The 19,303-nt window shown below is 42.5% G+C and overlaps 1 protein-coding gene across 1 annotated transcript in view; it reads left to right on the top strand.

Annotated features, from left to right (window-relative positions):
- The window catches only part of epb41l3b (erythrocyte membrane protein band 4.1-like 3b), a 47,952-nt gene extending 29,718 nt beyond the window's left edge, over nt 1-18,234 (top strand). The window contains exons 13-25 of the mRNA XM_085379064.1: nt 172-756; nt 2,106-2,159; nt 3,708-3,773; nt 4,447-4,635; nt 5,349-5,408; nt 6,121-6,825; nt 7,648-7,680; nt 7,855-7,926; nt 9,211-9,294; nt 11,017-11,115; nt 13,266-13,346; nt 13,692-13,807; nt 17,121-18,234. Coding sequence (XP_085235190.1) covers nt 172-756; nt 2,106-2,159; nt 3,708-3,773; nt 4,447-4,635; nt 5,349-5,408; nt 6,121-6,825; nt 7,648-7,680; nt 7,855-7,926; nt 9,211-9,294; nt 11,017-11,115; nt 13,266-13,346; nt 13,692-13,802 — 2,139 coding nt within the window. The 3' untranslated portion in view covers nt 13,803-13,807; nt 17,121-18,234. The remainder of the gene's footprint in view (nt 1-171; nt 757-2,105; nt 2,160-3,707; nt 3,774-4,446; nt 4,636-5,348; nt 5,409-6,120; nt 6,826-7,647; nt 7,681-7,854; nt 7,927-9,210; nt 9,295-11,016; nt 11,116-13,265; nt 13,347-13,691; nt 13,808-17,120) is intronic.
- Nucleotides 18,235-19,303: the final 1,069 nt, after the last annotated feature.

Below are 19,303 nucleotides of genomic sequence, written 5' to 3'. Positions count from 1 at the left end.
AAGGCCTAAATGCTTTTTCTCATTTTCTGTGCGCTTTACTAATTAGCTTTTCTTTTCTTGTTTTTCCTTTGACCCTCACACTATACTCGTGTGTGTGCTCATGCTTATTCGCCCCCTTCCTTTCCCCTACACACACACGGCCATCTCTTCATTGTCATTTCCCTCTGTCAGTGCACCCCTCATGCATTCACATCTGACCCCCTCCGTTCTGAGCTCTCGCTCCCTTCATCCCCCATTTCATCAGCTAAAGTACGGCGCAGGCACAGGGAGAACGCCCGCAAGCGAGCTTCATCAGTCAGTCCAGTCAAGAGCAGTACCGGGTGCCGCCGCCGGCAAGCCCGCGCCGACCATAAAGCCGCCCTGCTGGAGGAGCAGGCTCTGCTTTTGTCAGCCCGCAAGCAGAGGCTGGAGCAGGGCAAGAGCCGGGGCGGCACGCTCTTCTCCTTCTCCCTGCACCTGCCCGACCTGTCGTCCATCCTAGATGAGGATGGCTACATCACATTCCCTGACCTGTCAGAGATGCGCTTCCTTCCTGAGTGTGCGCAGAACTTCCTCCCCATTAAGTCACCTTCACTCATCCCCTGCTTCCTTTTCATCTTCTTCTTCCTGCTTTCCACTTCCTTCTCTGTGCCCTATGCCCTCACCCTCTCCTTCCCGCTGGCGCTGTGCCTCTGCTACCTGGAGCCCAAGGCAGCCTCCCTGACCGCCTCCCTAGCCCAGAGTTACCATGACAATGACAGTTCAGAGGAAGAGGAGGTGTGTTTTGCGGACGCCTGTATGTTCCAGTACCCGCCCCTGGCTTAGAATGACAGTCCATGATATCGGTTAACCCCTTACCGTGTCCTCTGCCGTTTCACCAGTTCAGAGCCGACCTGGAGACTGTCTGTCCCAGTGTCTGTCAGTCTCCTACTTTCAGAACCTCATCTCTGCCCAGTCACATTCATCCTGTAGACTACATCCTCATCAGCATCACGAGTACACGGAGATGAACTTGCAAGTCTCACCATCTCATATTTGATGTATGTTTAAAGAGAGGGTTAGACACAAATAGTCAGGGACATTAAGAGCTTCTGAGCTGCTTCAGTGACACGTTACCATGAACTCTCACTGAAGAAAAAAACAGTTCATCATGTGACTATTTCACTATCTGAATGAGCACATTGTGTTTACAGATTATGAGTATCAGAAGAAGTCACCTGTCTTCATTTAGTCACTAATCCTTCACCAAACCCCACAAAGAAAAACACGGCTTTTGTGGCTAACCCATCTCAGTGTTATCATGTACATTCAGGGCTTTTATAGATTAAACCGTTATCCATACCAGCTGCATGGGAACACATCCATATATATCTGCACTCAGTCTCTCTGCATTGCGTCCAGAAGAGCAGCACTAATTAAAATGAATCATTCAAACAGAACATCAGCTGAAAAGGGCACCGAGTGTTTCGGTGAAGAGGCTTGCCATGTGGAGTGCAAAGATGTGCTACCTTTCCCTCAAGCAGCACTCTTTGCAGTCACCAATTATGAGTGTAGTGTAATACACGCTGTGATGCAGAGAGACGGTGACCGATAAATGCATCCTAATCACCCCAGCATGCATGACGTGAGAGGAGGGGGAGGGCCTGAAAGTCAGGTTACTGTTCGGCAACAAATTTTTACTGTCAAGTGTTTTGTGTTTGTACAGTGACTACACAGCAAATGTCATATCCACGTGGAGTGATTGACATAAACCAGGATGTAGCCTCTCGTAATCACAAATTTGTATTATTGATTTAAAAAATATATATCAAATGTTACCCTGAAATGTCAAAGTGACTGACCGAAGGTTTCATCTTCCTCTGAGTCTGTTTTGCTTCTGCTTATTTTTCATTTGCTTTTTAACTGTTTGTTTTGTGGTTGTTCTTTTGCAGAACGTATCTGCAGTATTGTCTAATAATCTGTAGCTGACAGTGCAAACAGCCAATGCATTTCCATCTTCCCCATTATTGTGGCTATGAAGAATTTCTGTAGAGCATAAATGCAAATAGTCAAAAGTTCACAAGTTTGGTTGTTCTTGTTTTTCTTGCTTTCGACTTGGACCCGTTTGGGTGTGTCTGTGAATGCAGACTGACAGCGAACAAACTGATTTTGCCTTTGATGGAGAGATGACCGCTACAGAGGTTTGTACACAAAGAAAACCATCATAATTAAGGCATGCAGGAAATACAGAATAAAAAGGAAAAGCAAGGAAGTGCTGGTGAATTATAGGTCTGGTAACCACTGAAACGTTTTTTGCGAAAATGCAAAAGTCGTGTATGTCGTGCTCTGGATCTTGTTATGCCATTTTAGTTCCTTCCCTTTTTTATGTATTAAAATGCATGTCACAGTATCTGCACTTTTATCTCTTTATCAGTCTTTTCTACAGACTCCATTAATACTGACTGTTGGCTAAGCCCTGCACCTGTTGCAGTGTCTGTTGATGATAGACTTTAATTTGTAATACCTAAAAACAAAAGCGTTTTTTAAACGAAGAGGATTTCAGACAGGCTTCTTGTGTCTGTCTGATTTCATCATCTGAAGTGAAAAATATTGCCAGATTCTGTTAGCTTAAGCTCCTGTAATACGCTCATTTTGGCCATAAAGGGGGAGACATAACCATCCCAAACTAATTTGGATGTTTCTATCTAATCGCTTCTGAAGTCTGGCAGCATCAGAAATAGCTGTTGCTAGAAGCTAATGGCTAAATACTGGTGGTTACACTTAAAGTCAGAAAAGAGAGCTTTTTAAAGAAAAACTCATCACACAAGTCAACGTCCACTTGGTTTGTGGATGTTGGTAATACTTGTTCATTGATTTAAGAATAAGCTCAATAGCTGTGTAGTATAGAGCAGAGAAAGTCACTGTTTATTCAGTTTCTTCCACTTTTTGATTTGGAAAGTTGAAATGAAATCAGCTGCCTGATAAAACTTGCTGTCAGTCCTTTTAAACCTGTGGAAAGATCCAAAGGTGGACATGGCTGCAGTTCCTTGTTACATATTTTGTCGTGGACTGTAGTTGTTCAGAGCCGGGGATTAGCTAACTGTCAGTTTCTGTTCATTATCTTTACCCGTTCCTTCCCTCTCTTACCTCTGCTTGCTTGTCCTTGTTGCTCGCTTTCTCTTTCCCTTCACCTGTTTTTTTCCATCTGCGTCTCTTCTTTAATAGCGCATTACTGTCTTGTCTCACTGTCTCTATGCTTTCCTCCTTACTTGCTGCCAGTCTGAAGCAGATGAGGACTCTGAGATGCGGACGCAGGTACACCGGGCTTGCTTCGCAGCCCTGCTCAGTGCATCACACCGACATCAGATGCACTGAGCCGCTCACAAATCAGCCATCAGTCATTTTGTTCAATCCATCTGCCTTCGCTTGCCTGTTGCTGCTGCTGCTGCTGATGCTCACTATCATACCTTACATCAGACTCTTGCTTAAATCCACTGCGCAGACTTCTGCTGCTTTTTTGTGGAGTCGTGGTTATGTTTAATTTCCTGCTGTTGCTACACCCAGGACTCAGATTTCAGTTTTCAAGGTTCTTCATAACCTGTAACTTTTCAGTGCGTTGAAGCTTACCCTCATTTGTCAGTCATACTGTACAAACCGAGGCTCCCAGTTTCTCCTAAAACTATTTTGATTTTAATAAAGCATCTAATTCCCTTATTTACAGTTCCTCTCCCCCTTTCTTGTCTTTGCAGTATAGTTTCATAAGACGAGTAAAAGGGGAAAACGTTTTTATCAGACATAGTAATCTGATGCTAGAGGTTGGTAAGAAAAAAATGCATGACTGAAATGTGCATGCAGGTTACTTTGGTAAGAGGAAACCTAACTGGTAATCGAAGTGGTAACAGATGTGTCTAACTGATGAGTGGCTGCTAGTATTTGAGATTTTGGGGAGTTAGACTTGCTGTGAGCATCCAAATGCATTCTTATGACAAAACAGGCTAAGTTGAAATAGGTCATTATTAACCTTGAATGAGATTTGGGAGTGTTCTTCTTAACTAAACCTATGAAACTAAATCTGTAAATCTCTGCATGAAACCAGTCCCCCCCGCCCCAGAAAATTAAGCTAGTCTTAAATGCTTCTTTAGCATTTCAGTACAAGCTGCTACTTTCTTAACAGCTGCCATGTGGGTGTACCTTTTTTTGCTTTTGTTTTGCGTTTTGTGCTAGCTGCTGCACAGGTAGCCTGGACAAAGTCCTAAACAGGCCTGTGAACAATAAGTATGAAGAGCCGAGGAAGCAAATAATGCAACTGATTTAGGTCTGCGGAAGTTTACGTCGCAGATCTTTTCCGAGCTGCATTTTATGCTGTCCGCGTATTTTTGGTAATTCTTTGGAAATGCAAGCTACCATTGCGTACATGAAGCATGGCCGTCGTTCCCTCCGCGCTGCTCCTGCCCTCATCATTGTATCACGGTTGATCGGCCACTTTAGGACACAGAGCCTCCGGCGGAGGTCGTCAAGCACCAAACCAACATCAGCGAATTGAAGCGTTCCTTCCTGGAGACCGACGGAAGCATCGCCACGCCCGGTCTGACAGAGTGGGAGAAGAGACTCTCCTCGTCCCCTATGCGCTCACCTAGATCGGATGAGGCACCAATGATAGAGCCGCTGGAGCTGGATGTAAGCTGCAGCACCACAGCAGACTGAATGATGGCATGTGTGTGTAGAGCATGACATCACCAAGGAGATTTCCTTTGGTTTTTTTTGCTTTTAAAAAAAAAAAGTAGTCAGTTCAGGATTTAGTGCACATTGACTCATAAAGCAGTAAATTTAATATTCATAATGAGCCTAGATTTTTATTTTTTCTCAAACGGTGCAAGTGTGGTCACACATTTTGCATCCCAAATGGTTTTAGTGCATATGAAAGGAGACGATGGGCACCTTGACAGAGGAGAATTATCTGTAAAGTTATTCAGAGCTGAATAAAGTTAATTTCAGTGAGTGTGTTTCTCTTTCCCTCTTATCAGCTCATGTCTTCGGTAACTGATTATCATATTAATTTGTCTCGGTAATGGATGATGAAGTCATTAATCAGTGGTGTGATTGTTGTGCTCAGTGACATGTGCATTTTTATCAGAGTTTCTCCTTTACTTGTGATGTGTAAAATTATCTGATGGACTTGCACAGGACAAATGAGCGGCACTAATTAAAGTCTGAAGACGAGTCACTGACAACCAGTGTGTCTGACTAAAAGGCAAGAAGGTGAAGGAGCTTTAGGATCCAGAGTTGCCACAATGGAACATGCGGTTCCACTGGTTCTGCCCGTTCTTGTATTTTTCTTGAATATATGTGACTTTCTTTAAATGTCTATTTATGTTTTGTTCCCTCTGCAGACTAAAGAAGATGAGCCAGCAGCAGATGAGACAAAAGAGGTGGAACCTAAAATCACTGAGGTAAGCTGCTTCCACTGAGTTAATATTGAACATGTGTGAGACTTGTTGTTTTTGTTTGTTTTTACCTTTATCTATGTGGAGTTACTTGTAGCTTGTGGTTCTTTGAAAGAACAGTGTTTCTGTCAATTTCTGCTTTTTTTTTTTTCCCCCTCAACACTCTCTAAGCTTTCTTTGGCCGCTGTTTGAAAGCTTTTAAAACGTCCTTTTTGTCTTTTCAAGTTTAGAAACCGCTAAAGACTCATTAGTTCTTATAGTGACAGTACCTCTGTCTCTGCGGAGGGACACTAGAACTTGCAGCTCTTGGAGAAATTGAAGTGTGATTACTAAGAGCTGCAAATTGCCTGTGGTCGTTGAGAGTAGGACGCCGTTGTGGTGCAAATGCATGTTTTTTCCAGATTTGATTGTAGTTGAACAAACCATTAAACTGTTGTAAGAATTTAAATTGACTTGACCACATCCACAAAAGTTGGTTAGCAAATCACAGAAAAACAACAGAAGAAATCTCAAATTAAACCTATGGCCAGTGTTTAGGACTGCCCAGTCTTTAAATGTACTGAAATATGTAAAATGTTATGTTAAGTTTGTTTAGCAAAAGGTGTGTGTGTGTGTTTTCTCCTTGTGCGTTCTTTATTTCTGCTGTGTATTGGCTTTGTCATGTCCTCTGTCTACTAACTTGAACGATCCATGTCCAATAAGCCAAGTGTCTCCCCAGGCAGCAGGTTATCTGGTGAAATATGTGGTGGATAGTATGACAGCTGATGGGCCCACCTCCTCTGGGCCTCATGGGATTAGTCTGTCAACCACTATGGACGACGACGTCTTTATGGACGGGACCCTGAGGGAGGTGGAGGAGAAAACCCCTGAGTCCCAGGACGACGTGTCAGAGAGGTTGGTGGTGAAGGTCAGCCCCGGAGCTATGAGACAAGAAGTGTCCCAAGCCATCAGCGACAAGAAAGGGACGCTAATTATCCTGAAGGACGCCGAGGATAAATCAGACACTGAGGGCAAAGAGAAAAGTGCTGTCCCTGGAGAGTTTAAAGCTGATGAGCATGTAATGCGGATGGCTTCTAAAGAGGAAGAAATCCCCAGAGCAGACACTTCAGTTGTTACAGAAGCTCAAACTACAGCCGCCAAGATGCTGAGTCCGAAGGTGGAGATAAAAACAGACAGCATGACTCAGATTAAAGGCATTGACTCGCCTAAGAAGGCTATGGCATCATGGATCTCTGAGGAGGTGAAGACGGAGACTCCAGAGTTCATCAGTATGTCAACAAAGGAAGTAAAAGATATGAAGACTTCTGATGGACTACAGGAGAGAGCAGAAATCTTCACTTTCAAAGAAGTCCAGTCTGAGCAGTCAAAGTCCAGCCTGACTCAGATTACAGTTTCTGAATCTTCAACTACATCTTTAGTTGTGGTACTGTATGAAAACTAAAAGTAACTATTCAGTTTTGGCTGCCTCCCCTCATATCTCCACCACCACCACCCGCTGCCTAGCCCCATTTACTGCCTTCACTCCAGCAGCGACCAAACCGGTCTAATAACTCAAGCCCCGTGCATGGCTAACAGTCCCTTAACACCTAGCGTTTACACGCATTCTTGCCAAACCGCTGGTTTCTTTTGCAGTCGGGCCCGCTGCTTCTTTTTCAGTGCAGCTGCTTTGGGTTTGTTTTTGAGTTTTGTTGACAGCTAACAGCTTGCCTTACAGTAGCAGCTAACTCCCGCAGCTGATAAAGGAAGAAATTGGGTCTCTGTCTGTTTCTACAGCTCTGCTAAGCGACACCATTTCTTTCTTTCGGTTCCGTTATCAGTTCCCTGAAAGCGGTGACTTCATAGCCCTGGCTCGGTGCCACTGCTGCAGCTTTCATCCTCCAAAATCCCCTCTGCCTCATAAACAGGTCGGGGGGGGGGAATTGTATGGATCTACCCGAGAAGAGATTTCACTGTTCTTATGGAGCAGTTTTGAAAAGCAGATTAGTGGAAATTTGCTCCTAGTGGATTTAGTGATTCTAAAACCGGATTTTTGTTTAAAGGATTTAGGATTTAGGATAAGTCAGCACATTTAATAAGTTACATAATGGTATTCCATACAATCATTACATTATTTACTTTTCAGTCCCTTTTTTCCTTTTCCATGCTCTCTCCTTTGGCTCTTTAAATCCAGACTGTGACTTTTGACTGTTCCCTCTTCACCTCTCTCTCTCTGTTCTTGTGTCCATCCATCTTCCTGTCCCATTAGTCTACGTTGGAGTGTGTTTCCTCCTCTCAAAAGGTGACCACTGCTCTCTGGCCCTTACAGTAAATAAGTATTGGAACACAGGTTGTATGTAATTGTTGTACTGGTTGTACACGTGCTCATAACTAACAGTTGTTCCCTTTACAGGTTTGAATTTGCCCTGTGTGTTTGAATTTTGACATTATCTAATGATATAATTATCATTCACAGGCACCAGCTGGTCAGGAGGAGAAACCGGTGATAGAGACGGAGGCACTCCCAGCCAAGTCTGCAGGGCCATCGGTAAATATCCAGACCACAGAGGCTGTACAGGCCGAGCAATCGCACCCTACAGCATAGCCACAAGCCATGAAAATGCTGGGGAGCTAAGCTTAACAGATGTAGAGGTGGAGGCACCGATGTTAAAAAATGGCAATGATGGGTTCAGATTTACTCTTCCTGATTATATTAGTGGTTATGGAAAGCAAGGAGAGCTGCCTTTAACAGAGGAGGAACCCGATGAAGAAAAAAATAAGAGGTTTTTGGAGTCTTTAGAAAAGAAGTTTGCAGCTTTTAAACATGCAGGGGAGAAGAAGCACACAGAAGTGAAGAACAGGGTTCAGTTCTCGGATGAGGTACAATTTTTCAAAGAAGAATTCCCCGTAAAGACAGAAGATGGTATGGAGGTGGATGAAGAGGTGGTGGAATGTTTTCCAGTGGCCCCTGAGTGTACAGAGGATGACTCAAAGAAACTTTCAGAGATGTCAAACCGTTTGCCGTTTGAAAAAGAGAAATATTACCATGTTAAGATGGAAAGCCCAGAAGATGAAACGGAGGAAGCAGAGGTTAAACCCTTGGCTGTAAAGAAGGGAGTACCTCACAAGTATGACAATAAAGAAGTGAATTTGCAAAAAAATGGAAGAAAATGAGTCAGAAGGGAGAGGAGATATGATGGCATCAGAAGAAATTGTAGAGGGCAAAGCACTGGAAAAAGAAACTGAGGTGCGAGGCCAGACAAGCCCACACAAAGGGACTCTATCTGAACTCCTTAGGTCACACACACCAGCTTCCAATTCGCCTTCTGCTGTGCCTCGGTTGGAGGTAACATTGCATAAGCTTCAGACGCCTCAGCCTCATTATTACAGACTCACCATCTCCCCCCGCATCACGGCCCACCACTAGTAATCGATCTAGCTCTGCCAAACGCATGGATTTATTTCTCAAGCTCCTAACTCCGCAGTTTGTTGCTGTGCAGATCAGCTGACCTTTTAATTTATGTGGTGCACACACTTGATAGAAAACTTGTGATTCCCGTTCTTCAGTGTCCTCCCCTGCACTGGATGAGGGACTAACACAGTGCTCTTTTAGAGATCTGAGGCACTCGGTGACCATCCTTGGCTTAGCTTATTAGCATTATTTTAGTCAATGTGATTTACTTATTTTAAGAACAGAAGCACACAGTTAACAGTGAACACCTGTAGCATTTGATTTCAGGCATAACATCTGACTCAGGGAGGGTGCTTTTCATAATGCTGGTCTTCCCCTGCAGGCATTTATTTGTCCCTGTTTTGTGTATTTGTCAAACAGAGTCCCGACATTACCGCAGTGGCTACCAAAGACATGCCCGTGATCCACACTGAGACAAAAACGATCACCTATGAAGCTGCAGAGGTACATGTGACCACAATGTGTGACTGTCGTAGTTATTGGATGGCAGTGATGGAGGAATAGTGTACGAGTTGGTATAAGAAATTTAGCAGTAGCAACAGCAGGATTTGAGGTGAACTGACAATCATGTTGCAGAGCAGCACTCGTTCACTGAGTGCAGTGTTTGCATTTGCCTGGGAGGTCAAATATTAACCCGACTTTTAGCGCCATTTTGCTCCCCACTACCTCTTGTGAGAAATGTTTGTTTTGAAGCTTAAAGCTGCATTGTGTTCAGCTGCTAGCTTCTGACTATCATCTGCTTGGTGAGCAGCCAGCATTTAATGGAGAACAGTTATCAGAAACGCAAAAAGAAAAAAGGTACAGCAACTGCCTGCTGTGACAGCAGACGACCAGTGAGAGTGAGTCAAAACACTGAAGTTACTGGAAAGTCTGAGCAGTAAGAAATGAGATAAAAACACATTTTTGAAGCTTTGTAGAGCTGATGGGAACTGCAGCAGTTGGAGTTACTGCAGCTTTAAAGCTCAACTATAAATTTTCATGGATTAGCGATGGATTAAGTCAGCGTTTGTTAAATGGGGTACTCGCATCCCTTAGGCATGCTTTTAAAAACTGCAGGGGGGTAAGTATGTCTACCTCTGCCAAGGATGTTATGTGATTGGTTCAGTTTGTTTGTTTGTTTGTTTGTTTATAGCAAAATTACTGGAAAAGTTTTGAAGGGATTTGCATTAAAATTTCACCAGAGGTGGAGCTTAGCACAACTTGGTGTGATTACCTGATGCAGTCAATCTGGATCCAGGAATATTTGGAAGGATTCTGTAACATTGCTACATGGGGCAACATTTAATTATTTATTTAGTACAAATATTACTGATTACTGGGTTACTGTTAAATGTGAAGTGTGTCACTAGTTGCTTTCCTGCCACCAAGAGAGACAAAGATTCTCACGCAAGACAAACAGACTCACTGGGCTGAATAAACATGTCAGTGTTAGTACATTACTGCAGCGGTCCCCAACCCCCGGGCCTCGGACCGGTACCGGTCCGTGAGTCGTTTGGTACCGGGCCGCGAAAGTTGAGGCTCAGGTGTGAAATGTATGGTTTTTCAGGGTTTTTATCGGTTTTCAGCGTTATTTTGTTATCGTTTTTGTCGTTAACTCGGTTTTCCTGGGTCTTTTCGCGTGTGTTATGAATAAATCTTCTTTTTTTCGGTACCGGTACTGGTTTTATTTTGTTGTATTTATCCGCGACACCTTAAAGGCCGGTCCGTGAAAATATTGTCGGGCATAAACCGGTCCGTGGCGCAAAAAAGGTTGGGGACCGCTGCATTACTGGGAAAAATGAGAAGCACTTGATTAAATAATTGTGCATAATGTGTGGCTCACTTAAAACCACCAAGAGTTATCGTCTGACCTGCAGTTTGTCTCACTGTTTGTCTTCAGCTGCAGACTTGGCTGAAACACACTACCTGCACAGCAACAGACACACACAGTTATCTACTATATGGTGGGAAAAGTCAACATGTAGCAGCATGCAGCACAATCCAGATAATTTTCTCAGGAGTTAGTTGAGGCTGAAACGTAATTGAAAAAGAACTAAACGTGAATGAGTTTGAGCTTTGAGGTTTCCACTAATCAGTATTTATTGGAATTTAAAGAAGGTAGTACTGCTGCTGTGTTTAGATGGTTTTATGTGCAGTGCTCATGTAGAGTGTTTTGTGTATCAACAGGTTGAGACTAACGGTGATGCAGACCCCGGAGTGTTGCTGAGTGCTCAGACGATAACCTCAGAGACCACCAGCACCACGACAACCACACACATCACAAAGGTCAGGGCACATCTGTTGTTGCTTTAGACCAGGGGTGTCAAACTCAAATACACAGTGGGCCAAAATTCAAAACTGGAACAAAGTTGCGGGCTAACATTAATATTTATTGAAAAAAAAAAAATCTTCCTCCAGATATAAGAATGAATCTTTTCTTATGGACTCAAACAAGTTTTGCTGAAAAACTGAATATGGAACAAGCAAAGCTTAATATTAAACAATATATATATATTAGCTGTATAACACCAGTAGGCCAGCTCTAATAGTAATTTGGTATGGCTTCGCGGGCCAAATGTAATTAGGCTGCGGGCCAAATTTGGCCAGAGTTTGACACCTATGCTTTAGACTCTTCACGCTTGTTGTACATCTGAGCGTCTCTCTTCTTTCTGGCAAGTTTCAAACCTGAATCGCTGAATAAGCCGGGAAAGTGTTCTCATCAAGTGATCGCAAGTGTGTGCCTGCCCAAGGGGATGAAAACAGATGCATATATCCATCCCCTGGTTTTTATTTTCATGAGTTATTACAGTTTTGTTTTTATCGGTGCTTTTAGTATTGTTATTATTAGTAGTAGTATTATTATTATTATTATTATTATCATCATCATTAGTATTATCATCAGCTGCTTAAGCTACAAAAAAGGCCAAACAAGTTCAGATACCTAGATTAAGACTTTCTTATGACGAGCTGACGGGAGTATTGCAGTGACTGGCTCAGCTTCGGCGCCTAATAAGCTCATCACTGGACCCACTTCAGTTTGCCTACCAGCCTGGCATTGGAGCGGATGATGCCGTCATTCACCTCCTACATCGTTCCCTCGCTCACCTGGAGACCGCTGGAAGCACTGTGAGAATCATGTTCTTTGATTTCTCCAGTGCCTTCAACACCATTCTTCCCTCGGTTCTAAAGGACAAGCTGGTGAACTCTGGAGTGGACCATCACCTCACTACCTGGATCCTGGACTACCTCACCGACCGACCACAGTATGTGAGGACTCAGGGCTGTGTGTCGGACAGGGTCGTCTGCAGTACGGGGGCCCCACAGGGAACGGTTCTGGCTCCGTTCCTCTTCACCATCTACACTGCAGACTTCTCCCACAATTCCACCCAGTGCTTCCTGCAGAAGTTCTCTGATGACTCTGCAATAGTCGGCCTCATCACTGATGGGGACGACAAGGAGTACAGAGGTCTGACCCAAGACTTTGTGGACTGGTGCCAGCTGAACTACCTCCAGATCAACGCCAGTAAAACCAAGGAACTGGTGGTAGACTTCCGCAGGCACAAGCATTCTCCACTGCAACCACTGAACATCCAAGGTATGGACATTGAGGCTGTGGACAGCTACAGGTACCTTGGTGTTCATCTGAACAATAGACTGGACTGGACTCATAACTCAGACGCCCTCTACAGGAAAGGGCAGAGCAGGCTGTACCTGCTGCGGAGACTCAGGTCGTTTGGAGTGGAGGGCCCACTCCTGAAGACCTTCTATGACTCTGTGGTGGCTTCTGCTATCTTTTATGGTGTGGTCTGCTGGGGCGGCAGCATCTCTGCTGGGGACAGGAAGAGACTGAACAGGGTGATCCGAAGGGCCAGCTCTGTTCTAGGATGCCCTCTGGACCCAGTGGAGGTGGTGAGTGACAGGAGAACGGCGGCTAAGCTGTCATCCCTGATGGACAACATCTCCCACCCCATGCAGCAGACTGTGACAGCACTGAGCAGCTCCTTCAGTGGGAGACTGCGGCACCCACGGTGTGGGACGGAGAGATTTCGCAGGTCTTTCCTCCCCACTGCTGTCAGACTCCATAATAAAGACTTTAACTGATCAAGCACACACATCCATACATATGCAATAATACTAAGTGCAATAATCCTTTCTGTCATCGTTGTATTTTTACTCAGTTGTATATAGTATTTGTATTTGTATTCTATTTTTATCTATTGTATATTTATTTTATTTTATTCTACTGTATATAGTATTTTATTTTATTCTATTCTGTACAGTTGTGTACTGTATTATTCTTATTGTATTCTAATTTTTGCCTCATAACTTTTGCACTGTCCACTTCCTGCTGTGACAAAACAAATTTCCCACGTGTGGGACTAATAAAGGTTATCTTATCTTATCTTATCTTATTTTATGTGTTTTCTGTTGGTCAGACGGTGAAAGGAGGCATATCGGAGACAAGAATCGAGAAAAGGATCGTTATCACCGGAGACGCAGACATCGACCATGACGAGGTCTTTTAGTCCTTTCATACTGTTTCTCTGCTTACCCATACTCATTATTTTTCTCTTTCTGCAAAGCTGATTATTTGATTGTGTGGTAAATTAAAAAGGTCAAGTGCTGAGCGGTGACTTAGTAACCGTCAGGATATTTAGGACAGGAATGGGCTAACGTGACATTTTAAACAAATTAACTCATCATATGGCTTAACAAGTTCTGGACGTATAAGAAATGTGACTAAAAATGACTTCCCTGTTGGCATACTGACTTACAATCCAACATCCCCGCTCCCTCCCTGCCTTTCTCCGTTCTCTGTCTCCCCCTGGTGATCCCTTTTGGCACTGCACTCCCGTATGTAGGCTCTGGCTCAGGCCATAAAGGAGGCTAAAGAACAGCACCCTGACATGTCAGTGACCAAAGTAGTGGTACATAAAGAGACAGAGATCACGCCAGAGGAGGGGGAGGACTGAACCAGGTAAGACAGCAAGGCCCCAAGTCCCGATCCCGGCGCTGTCCTGTTTAGTCTGGTTTTAATTTGGTTGAACTGGGCTTTGTTTTTCTTGTTTGTTCTTTCAAGCTGGTTTCCTCTCTTAGGCATGCTGCTTTTCCATCAGCACTTCTTCTCACTGGTGCAGATAGCCCTGTTTCTGTGGTACTTACAACTAATGCATCATGCTGCTGTCATTTCATTCCCCTCTGCAGGGAAAAGGACTGAAGATGCATGTGCGCACACAGGCCGGATATTACAGTCTCAATTCGTAATGACAAGGCTTAAAAACATTTACAGTAATGCTGCCGGCAGTCTCATGCAATCTAGTGCAATATGGCTACAACACTTCCCTCTGCTGGAGAGAAACACAATGAACTTTTATTTGAGAGCTACAGCCATGTACTGTGTGTTTAAAGATGTCTTTACTCCCTTTTTTTAAAGATATTTTGTAAGTTTAAATTGCTGCGCTAATATTACAGTTTTCTAAATAAGAAGTGTATTCTTATTTATTTATTAGACACACATGTGGAAAAATGTTTGAAATTATGCCTGCATGTTGTGAAACATTGAGTGAAAAGATCTTCCATATATTGTTCTGCCTGCATTGTGGTAGCTCACAAAGAGCACAGGCAGGGATGAGCGATTAAATTCCAGCTGAACCGGCTTCCGCTCCGAGCCTGCGACTGCAGACGCGCCCGTATGGACTGAAATCTGATCTTGAGTGCACACAGATGTGCTTTGGTCTATTTTCAACTACGCTCTGTAAATTTGAAATTATATATGTTAGCTGAGGAAATCCTTGTGTACCCAGTTGTACAGGTCACAAAAAAGATTACATTTGGAGAAATTAATTTTTAGGGCTTTTTTGAAACTACTGAATATGCATGTGACATAAAATATCAGATTTAATCTGATTTGAAAGTTGTTCACTAATTGTTCTTTTAAAAACTCTGAAAAGTTTGTGACACAAAGGCGAAAACCGCAATAATTTTGCAGCAGACAGCAGCCTGCTTTTCATGGAAATGAACACCAGAGCCTGGGGTTCATCCCTGAGATGATTCTAGGGCACACTGTGACACACTTCTGCTTTCAGTTGCACTTCCCTGTTTTTGCACGAAGGGAAAAATAGGTCAGCAGTCCTTATGGCGTTTCAACAAACTCTGCAAATACAGCCATTTGTGTTTCAACTTGTCCACTGTGGGTATTGTGAGGATTTTCTCATGTGTGGAGCTGTTATAAAAGAACTTTGCATTTCACTGCAGCACAGCATGTCATTCTAGTTGCCTTCTCTCAAGCATTTATAGTCTCTGGAAAGTGCTCGCTGTCAAGTTTTACTCTAGTTCACCTTTTGGCAGTGAAACTTGTTCCTTTATCCTCTGACTGAAACGGTCCCAAGGCGCTGCGTTTGGGATGAGCGAGCGTGCATGTGTGTGCTTGTGTGACTCACCAGATGGGAATGCTTGACTTTGTTTCTGCAGCCTTGCCCTCAGTCCTGTGTTTGCGTGTGTGCTGTCTTATCTGAGTGTGCTTGAACAGCTCTGGTAACATGATAATAAATGTTTGTAGTGTTTTGGGTAGTTGTTGTTTCCCTTGGGTGCTAGATACACACAGAGTGGTGGTGCAACCAGAAAAATTGGAAATCACCATTTTCTTCCTTTTTTGTTTCTCATGTTAGGAACACGTCCACAATGAAGTCAAAATGTAACTTATATTGTTTTAAATTGCGTGAGATAGTTTCCTGTTTATATGCCATTTAATGTGGGTGTGAAGGATTTGATATCAACAGGTGGTGACTCAAGGCCTAGCTGTATACAAATGTTGGCCAATCGTAGCCATAGGGGGACCAGTAAGGGCGATAAAGTGTGACACAGTCTGACACTGGAAAAGAAGATGAAGGTGAACAAGTTTGACATTGCAAGCCAAAATCCTGGTTTTCCTTGTCCACATGTAAACACAGAACAGAGTTTCTGGGGGGGGGGAAAGCTCCATTTTCTGTGTGGATGAAAGGCCAAAACACATAGAATAAAGCCACGTGCATGCAGACAGACCGTTAGCAAAAAAATATACAGCCCAGCCTCAGGACAGATTGAAAAAGTGAAATGTGACATGGACACAAATCGCCTGTGACGGTCAACACAACCTGGAAACAAATGTCAGTTGGAAGCATGTTTACTTCCCGCAACAAAAACTGTTATGAGATGCCTCAGACGGGCGTCTTCATCAGGACAATGATGATTTCTTTTTTTCTTTTCTTTTTTTGGTGGTTTATGGTGATTAAAAAAAACAAAACAAATTAGTAGCTGTCAAACTGTGAAGCACCACAGGTAAAAACAATAAACATGTTCTTCTTAAGGGAAAATAAACTAGTTTGTTAGTGTTACTATGTGATTTTAATGATTCCTAAATATTCCCTCCCCTTAACCAATAAATCAACGAGTGAAGATATAAGTAATGATAGCGCCTAACTTTTTAAAATAACTTAAAAAGGCAATATTATAAGGCCTACTTTTTGAGCTATTAGTGATGTGCTTGTTGTTTTTAACTTATTTACCAGCTGTCACTAAAAAAATACCTCAACTTTTCTAGTCTCCTAACCTAATAAAGTATAAATAACATTAAACATCACCAATAGGTGTAAATAGTTCAAATATTTACCACTTGTGACTGCCATGCAGATGTTTATGATTATTTGGTATTTGGACTTTGCATTCTTATTGCATTAGCATTTGTTGCATTTATGATATTTTAGAGCCATAATAACTGAAGTTGTTTAGTTATTGTTTACTTATTTCAAGTACCAACAAAGTGGAGCTGGGTTTAAGTGGAGGCAGTTTTAAATACAGTAAATAAAATAATAATTCTTAGTCGGGGGGACTAATGATGAATCATTTTTTTGTGTATACATCCGTGCTGTACAACTGTGCTAGCTACTGTAATTAAAGTTCAGGGAAATTGGGTCTAAAGTGAAGTTGTTGGGGTTTTTTTTTTTTTTCTAAAAGCTACAAGCAGCTGCTGGTTGGGTAAAAGAGCCACATGTTTGAGACCCCTGGTCTAAACACGTGTAGGAGTTGTTGAATCCGTTGTCAGGATGGTACTTTTGTGGATTTCCTGTTGCCCGACTAGCCTGTGTGTATCTGTCTTGTATATTTGCATTTTTCTAACTTTTCTCTGAGCGTCTGTTTAACTTAACTGCCTTAAGCTGAAGTGAGGCTCATTTTCACTCTTTGGCAGAATGAACAGTGGCAGTAAATGTTCAGCTTACAGGATTCACTGACTTCTATTTCCTCTCCTCTTACAGGAATAACTCTGAGGGCTTTTTTTTTTTTTTTTTAAACCTCTGCACCCTCCCAGAATCCAGCATCCAGAACTCCACATATAACGTCGGGACTCTCAGAAGACTAGAAAGGCCTCCTACTCTCCAAGTGCTGCAGCTCCGCCGCTAGTCACAGCCATCATCTGCAAAACAACTAAATGCATTTTGCATGAGAAGGAAGCAACGTTGCATTATCAAACAAGATTATACAGAAAACCATGTGATTCTCCAAGTGGTTCCTCAATCCGTCTGCACGCCAAATCCCTGTGTGCAGCAAGCAAAACCTTTTGCTTTCACTGCCTTATATGACTTTGATGCATTTTTTATGATTATTGAGAATAATTATTGTAGCAACGTTTTATTTATGAAATAAAGCCATCACTCCGGAAACTTAAAATCGCTGTAGGCTGTATATGTTAGAGAGCGTACACTATTTAACCTCGCAGTAGAAGTGCCAACGTTATTTACAAGCAAGCATCGCCTCATTCCTTCAAACAGCTCCGTGGTTATCCAGCAGGTATGTCACTACAGAAATCACTACAGCTACGTACTGTACATATCAAAGCTTTCCTAGGAAAATAGCAAATTATCTTTCAAAGTTGATTTTTTTTTTTTTGTCATGTCTACTTGAATAGCATTTTCCTTTATATCAGTGTTTCATCATTTCTCATTGATTCCCCCACTTCAAGGTTTTTAGAGACTATGTCCTGGCAAAAAAGTCAAGGAATCAAAGGTTTCTGGGCATGAAATGGATTTTATTTGCCTGTGGAGGGTTTGTTTTTTCTCCAGGGTAGATGATCAGCTGCAGCACAAGTCCCAGGTTTGTGTGACTGTGAGGCAAAGGGTTCAGACTGGCGAGCTCTCCCCTGATTTACATTCAAAGCCAAGAGAGATCTATAATCCCCCTCCACTTTCGCCCACCCTGAACACATCAGCTGTGTTGCCCCCCTCTTATCCATTCTAATGTATCCAAAAAAATGAGTATTATTGATGTACAGCTGTGTTTTCCTCAAAAAGGTGCAACAAAAGTGGCAAGTGCATTTGTTTTGTTTTGTTTTTTTTAATTTGCTGGTCTCTTCTAAAATAATAAAAACCACCACAGTACTGAAACCTGTGTCAGCACTCATTTATGCCTCTTTAAGTATCAGTTTTTGTCATCTCCAAATATAGTTAAAATAGTGGAAATATGATTGAATAGTTGTGCTAATTTTAAATTATGTGTAACTTTGATTTTAATTTGATATTAAATTGTTAAATCTTAAAGTTTCACTTTATGGAAATATGCTAAAATCAATTAGGCTGAGCACACGGCAGAAACGGATCGATCTTTAAGCGGTAAAATCAAACTTAAGCAGGGTGAAATTATCTAAAAATGACATAATTAAAGTTAAATTAATGTTTAAATATGATGATGGGAGGCGGTTGAGGCTGTAAGCTGCAGCCCATCTATTATTTATGAAACCAAATGCTCCAAACCCTTAATTGACCTGTTAAAAGGAGAGCCCGCGGGCTAATTAAGACAGGCGTTGTGCAGTCAGAGGTAATTACTGTGAATACGCGGAAGCCCCGCCCCTCTGCGTACGTGCGGTTATTTCCCAAGATTTATAGAGAGTAAGAGCGCTCACTCCGTCTCTTATTGTGTGAGTAAATGTGCATTTGTTACTAAAGTGCACCTCAGAGTCGCATGAATGTCACCACAGTGGTTACAAAGAATATTAATTACACACAGGATTAGAAATTTATAAAAAAAGTGAAAGTATTTCCAGGTGGAAGGAAACTTTTGAAACACTTAAAAATCTACAATAGAAATGTTTTTTTGTTTTTGTTTTTTGCTTGTTTATTGTTGTTTGTTTGTTTTTTTAAGAATTGTCACACATGTAGTGACAGTAGAAAACATGTGGCACAATGGTGCATTATGTAATTGTTTTAGCATTCTAGCCCACTTGAGACCACACTGGGCTGTAGCCCATGAACTAACACTCCTGCTGAACAATATTGGAGTAAACGCCCGTGGCTGCTCAATCTTCAGCATCATTTGTCCAGTATATCTACCATCCCTCCTGTCCAAACCATCTCAGCCTGTCCTCTCTAAACCACTCTGCCTCACGTATTCATTTCTAATCTTGTGAACGCTACTCTTAAATTTCAGCATCTTAATTAATAATAAT

Source organism: Diplotaxodon limnothrissa, linkage group LG18 (genome assembly GCF_057381915.1).
Source record: "Diplotaxodon limnothrissa isolate DT_005_m linkage group LG18, D_limnothrissa_male_GT1.1, whole genome shotgun sequence".
NCBI lineage: Eukaryota > Metazoa > Chordata > Actinopteri > Cichliformes > Cichlidae > Diplotaxodon > Diplotaxodon limnothrissa.
The sequence above is the reverse complement of the archived record's forward strand: the minus strand, read 5'-3'. Positions and strand labels throughout refer to the sequence as shown.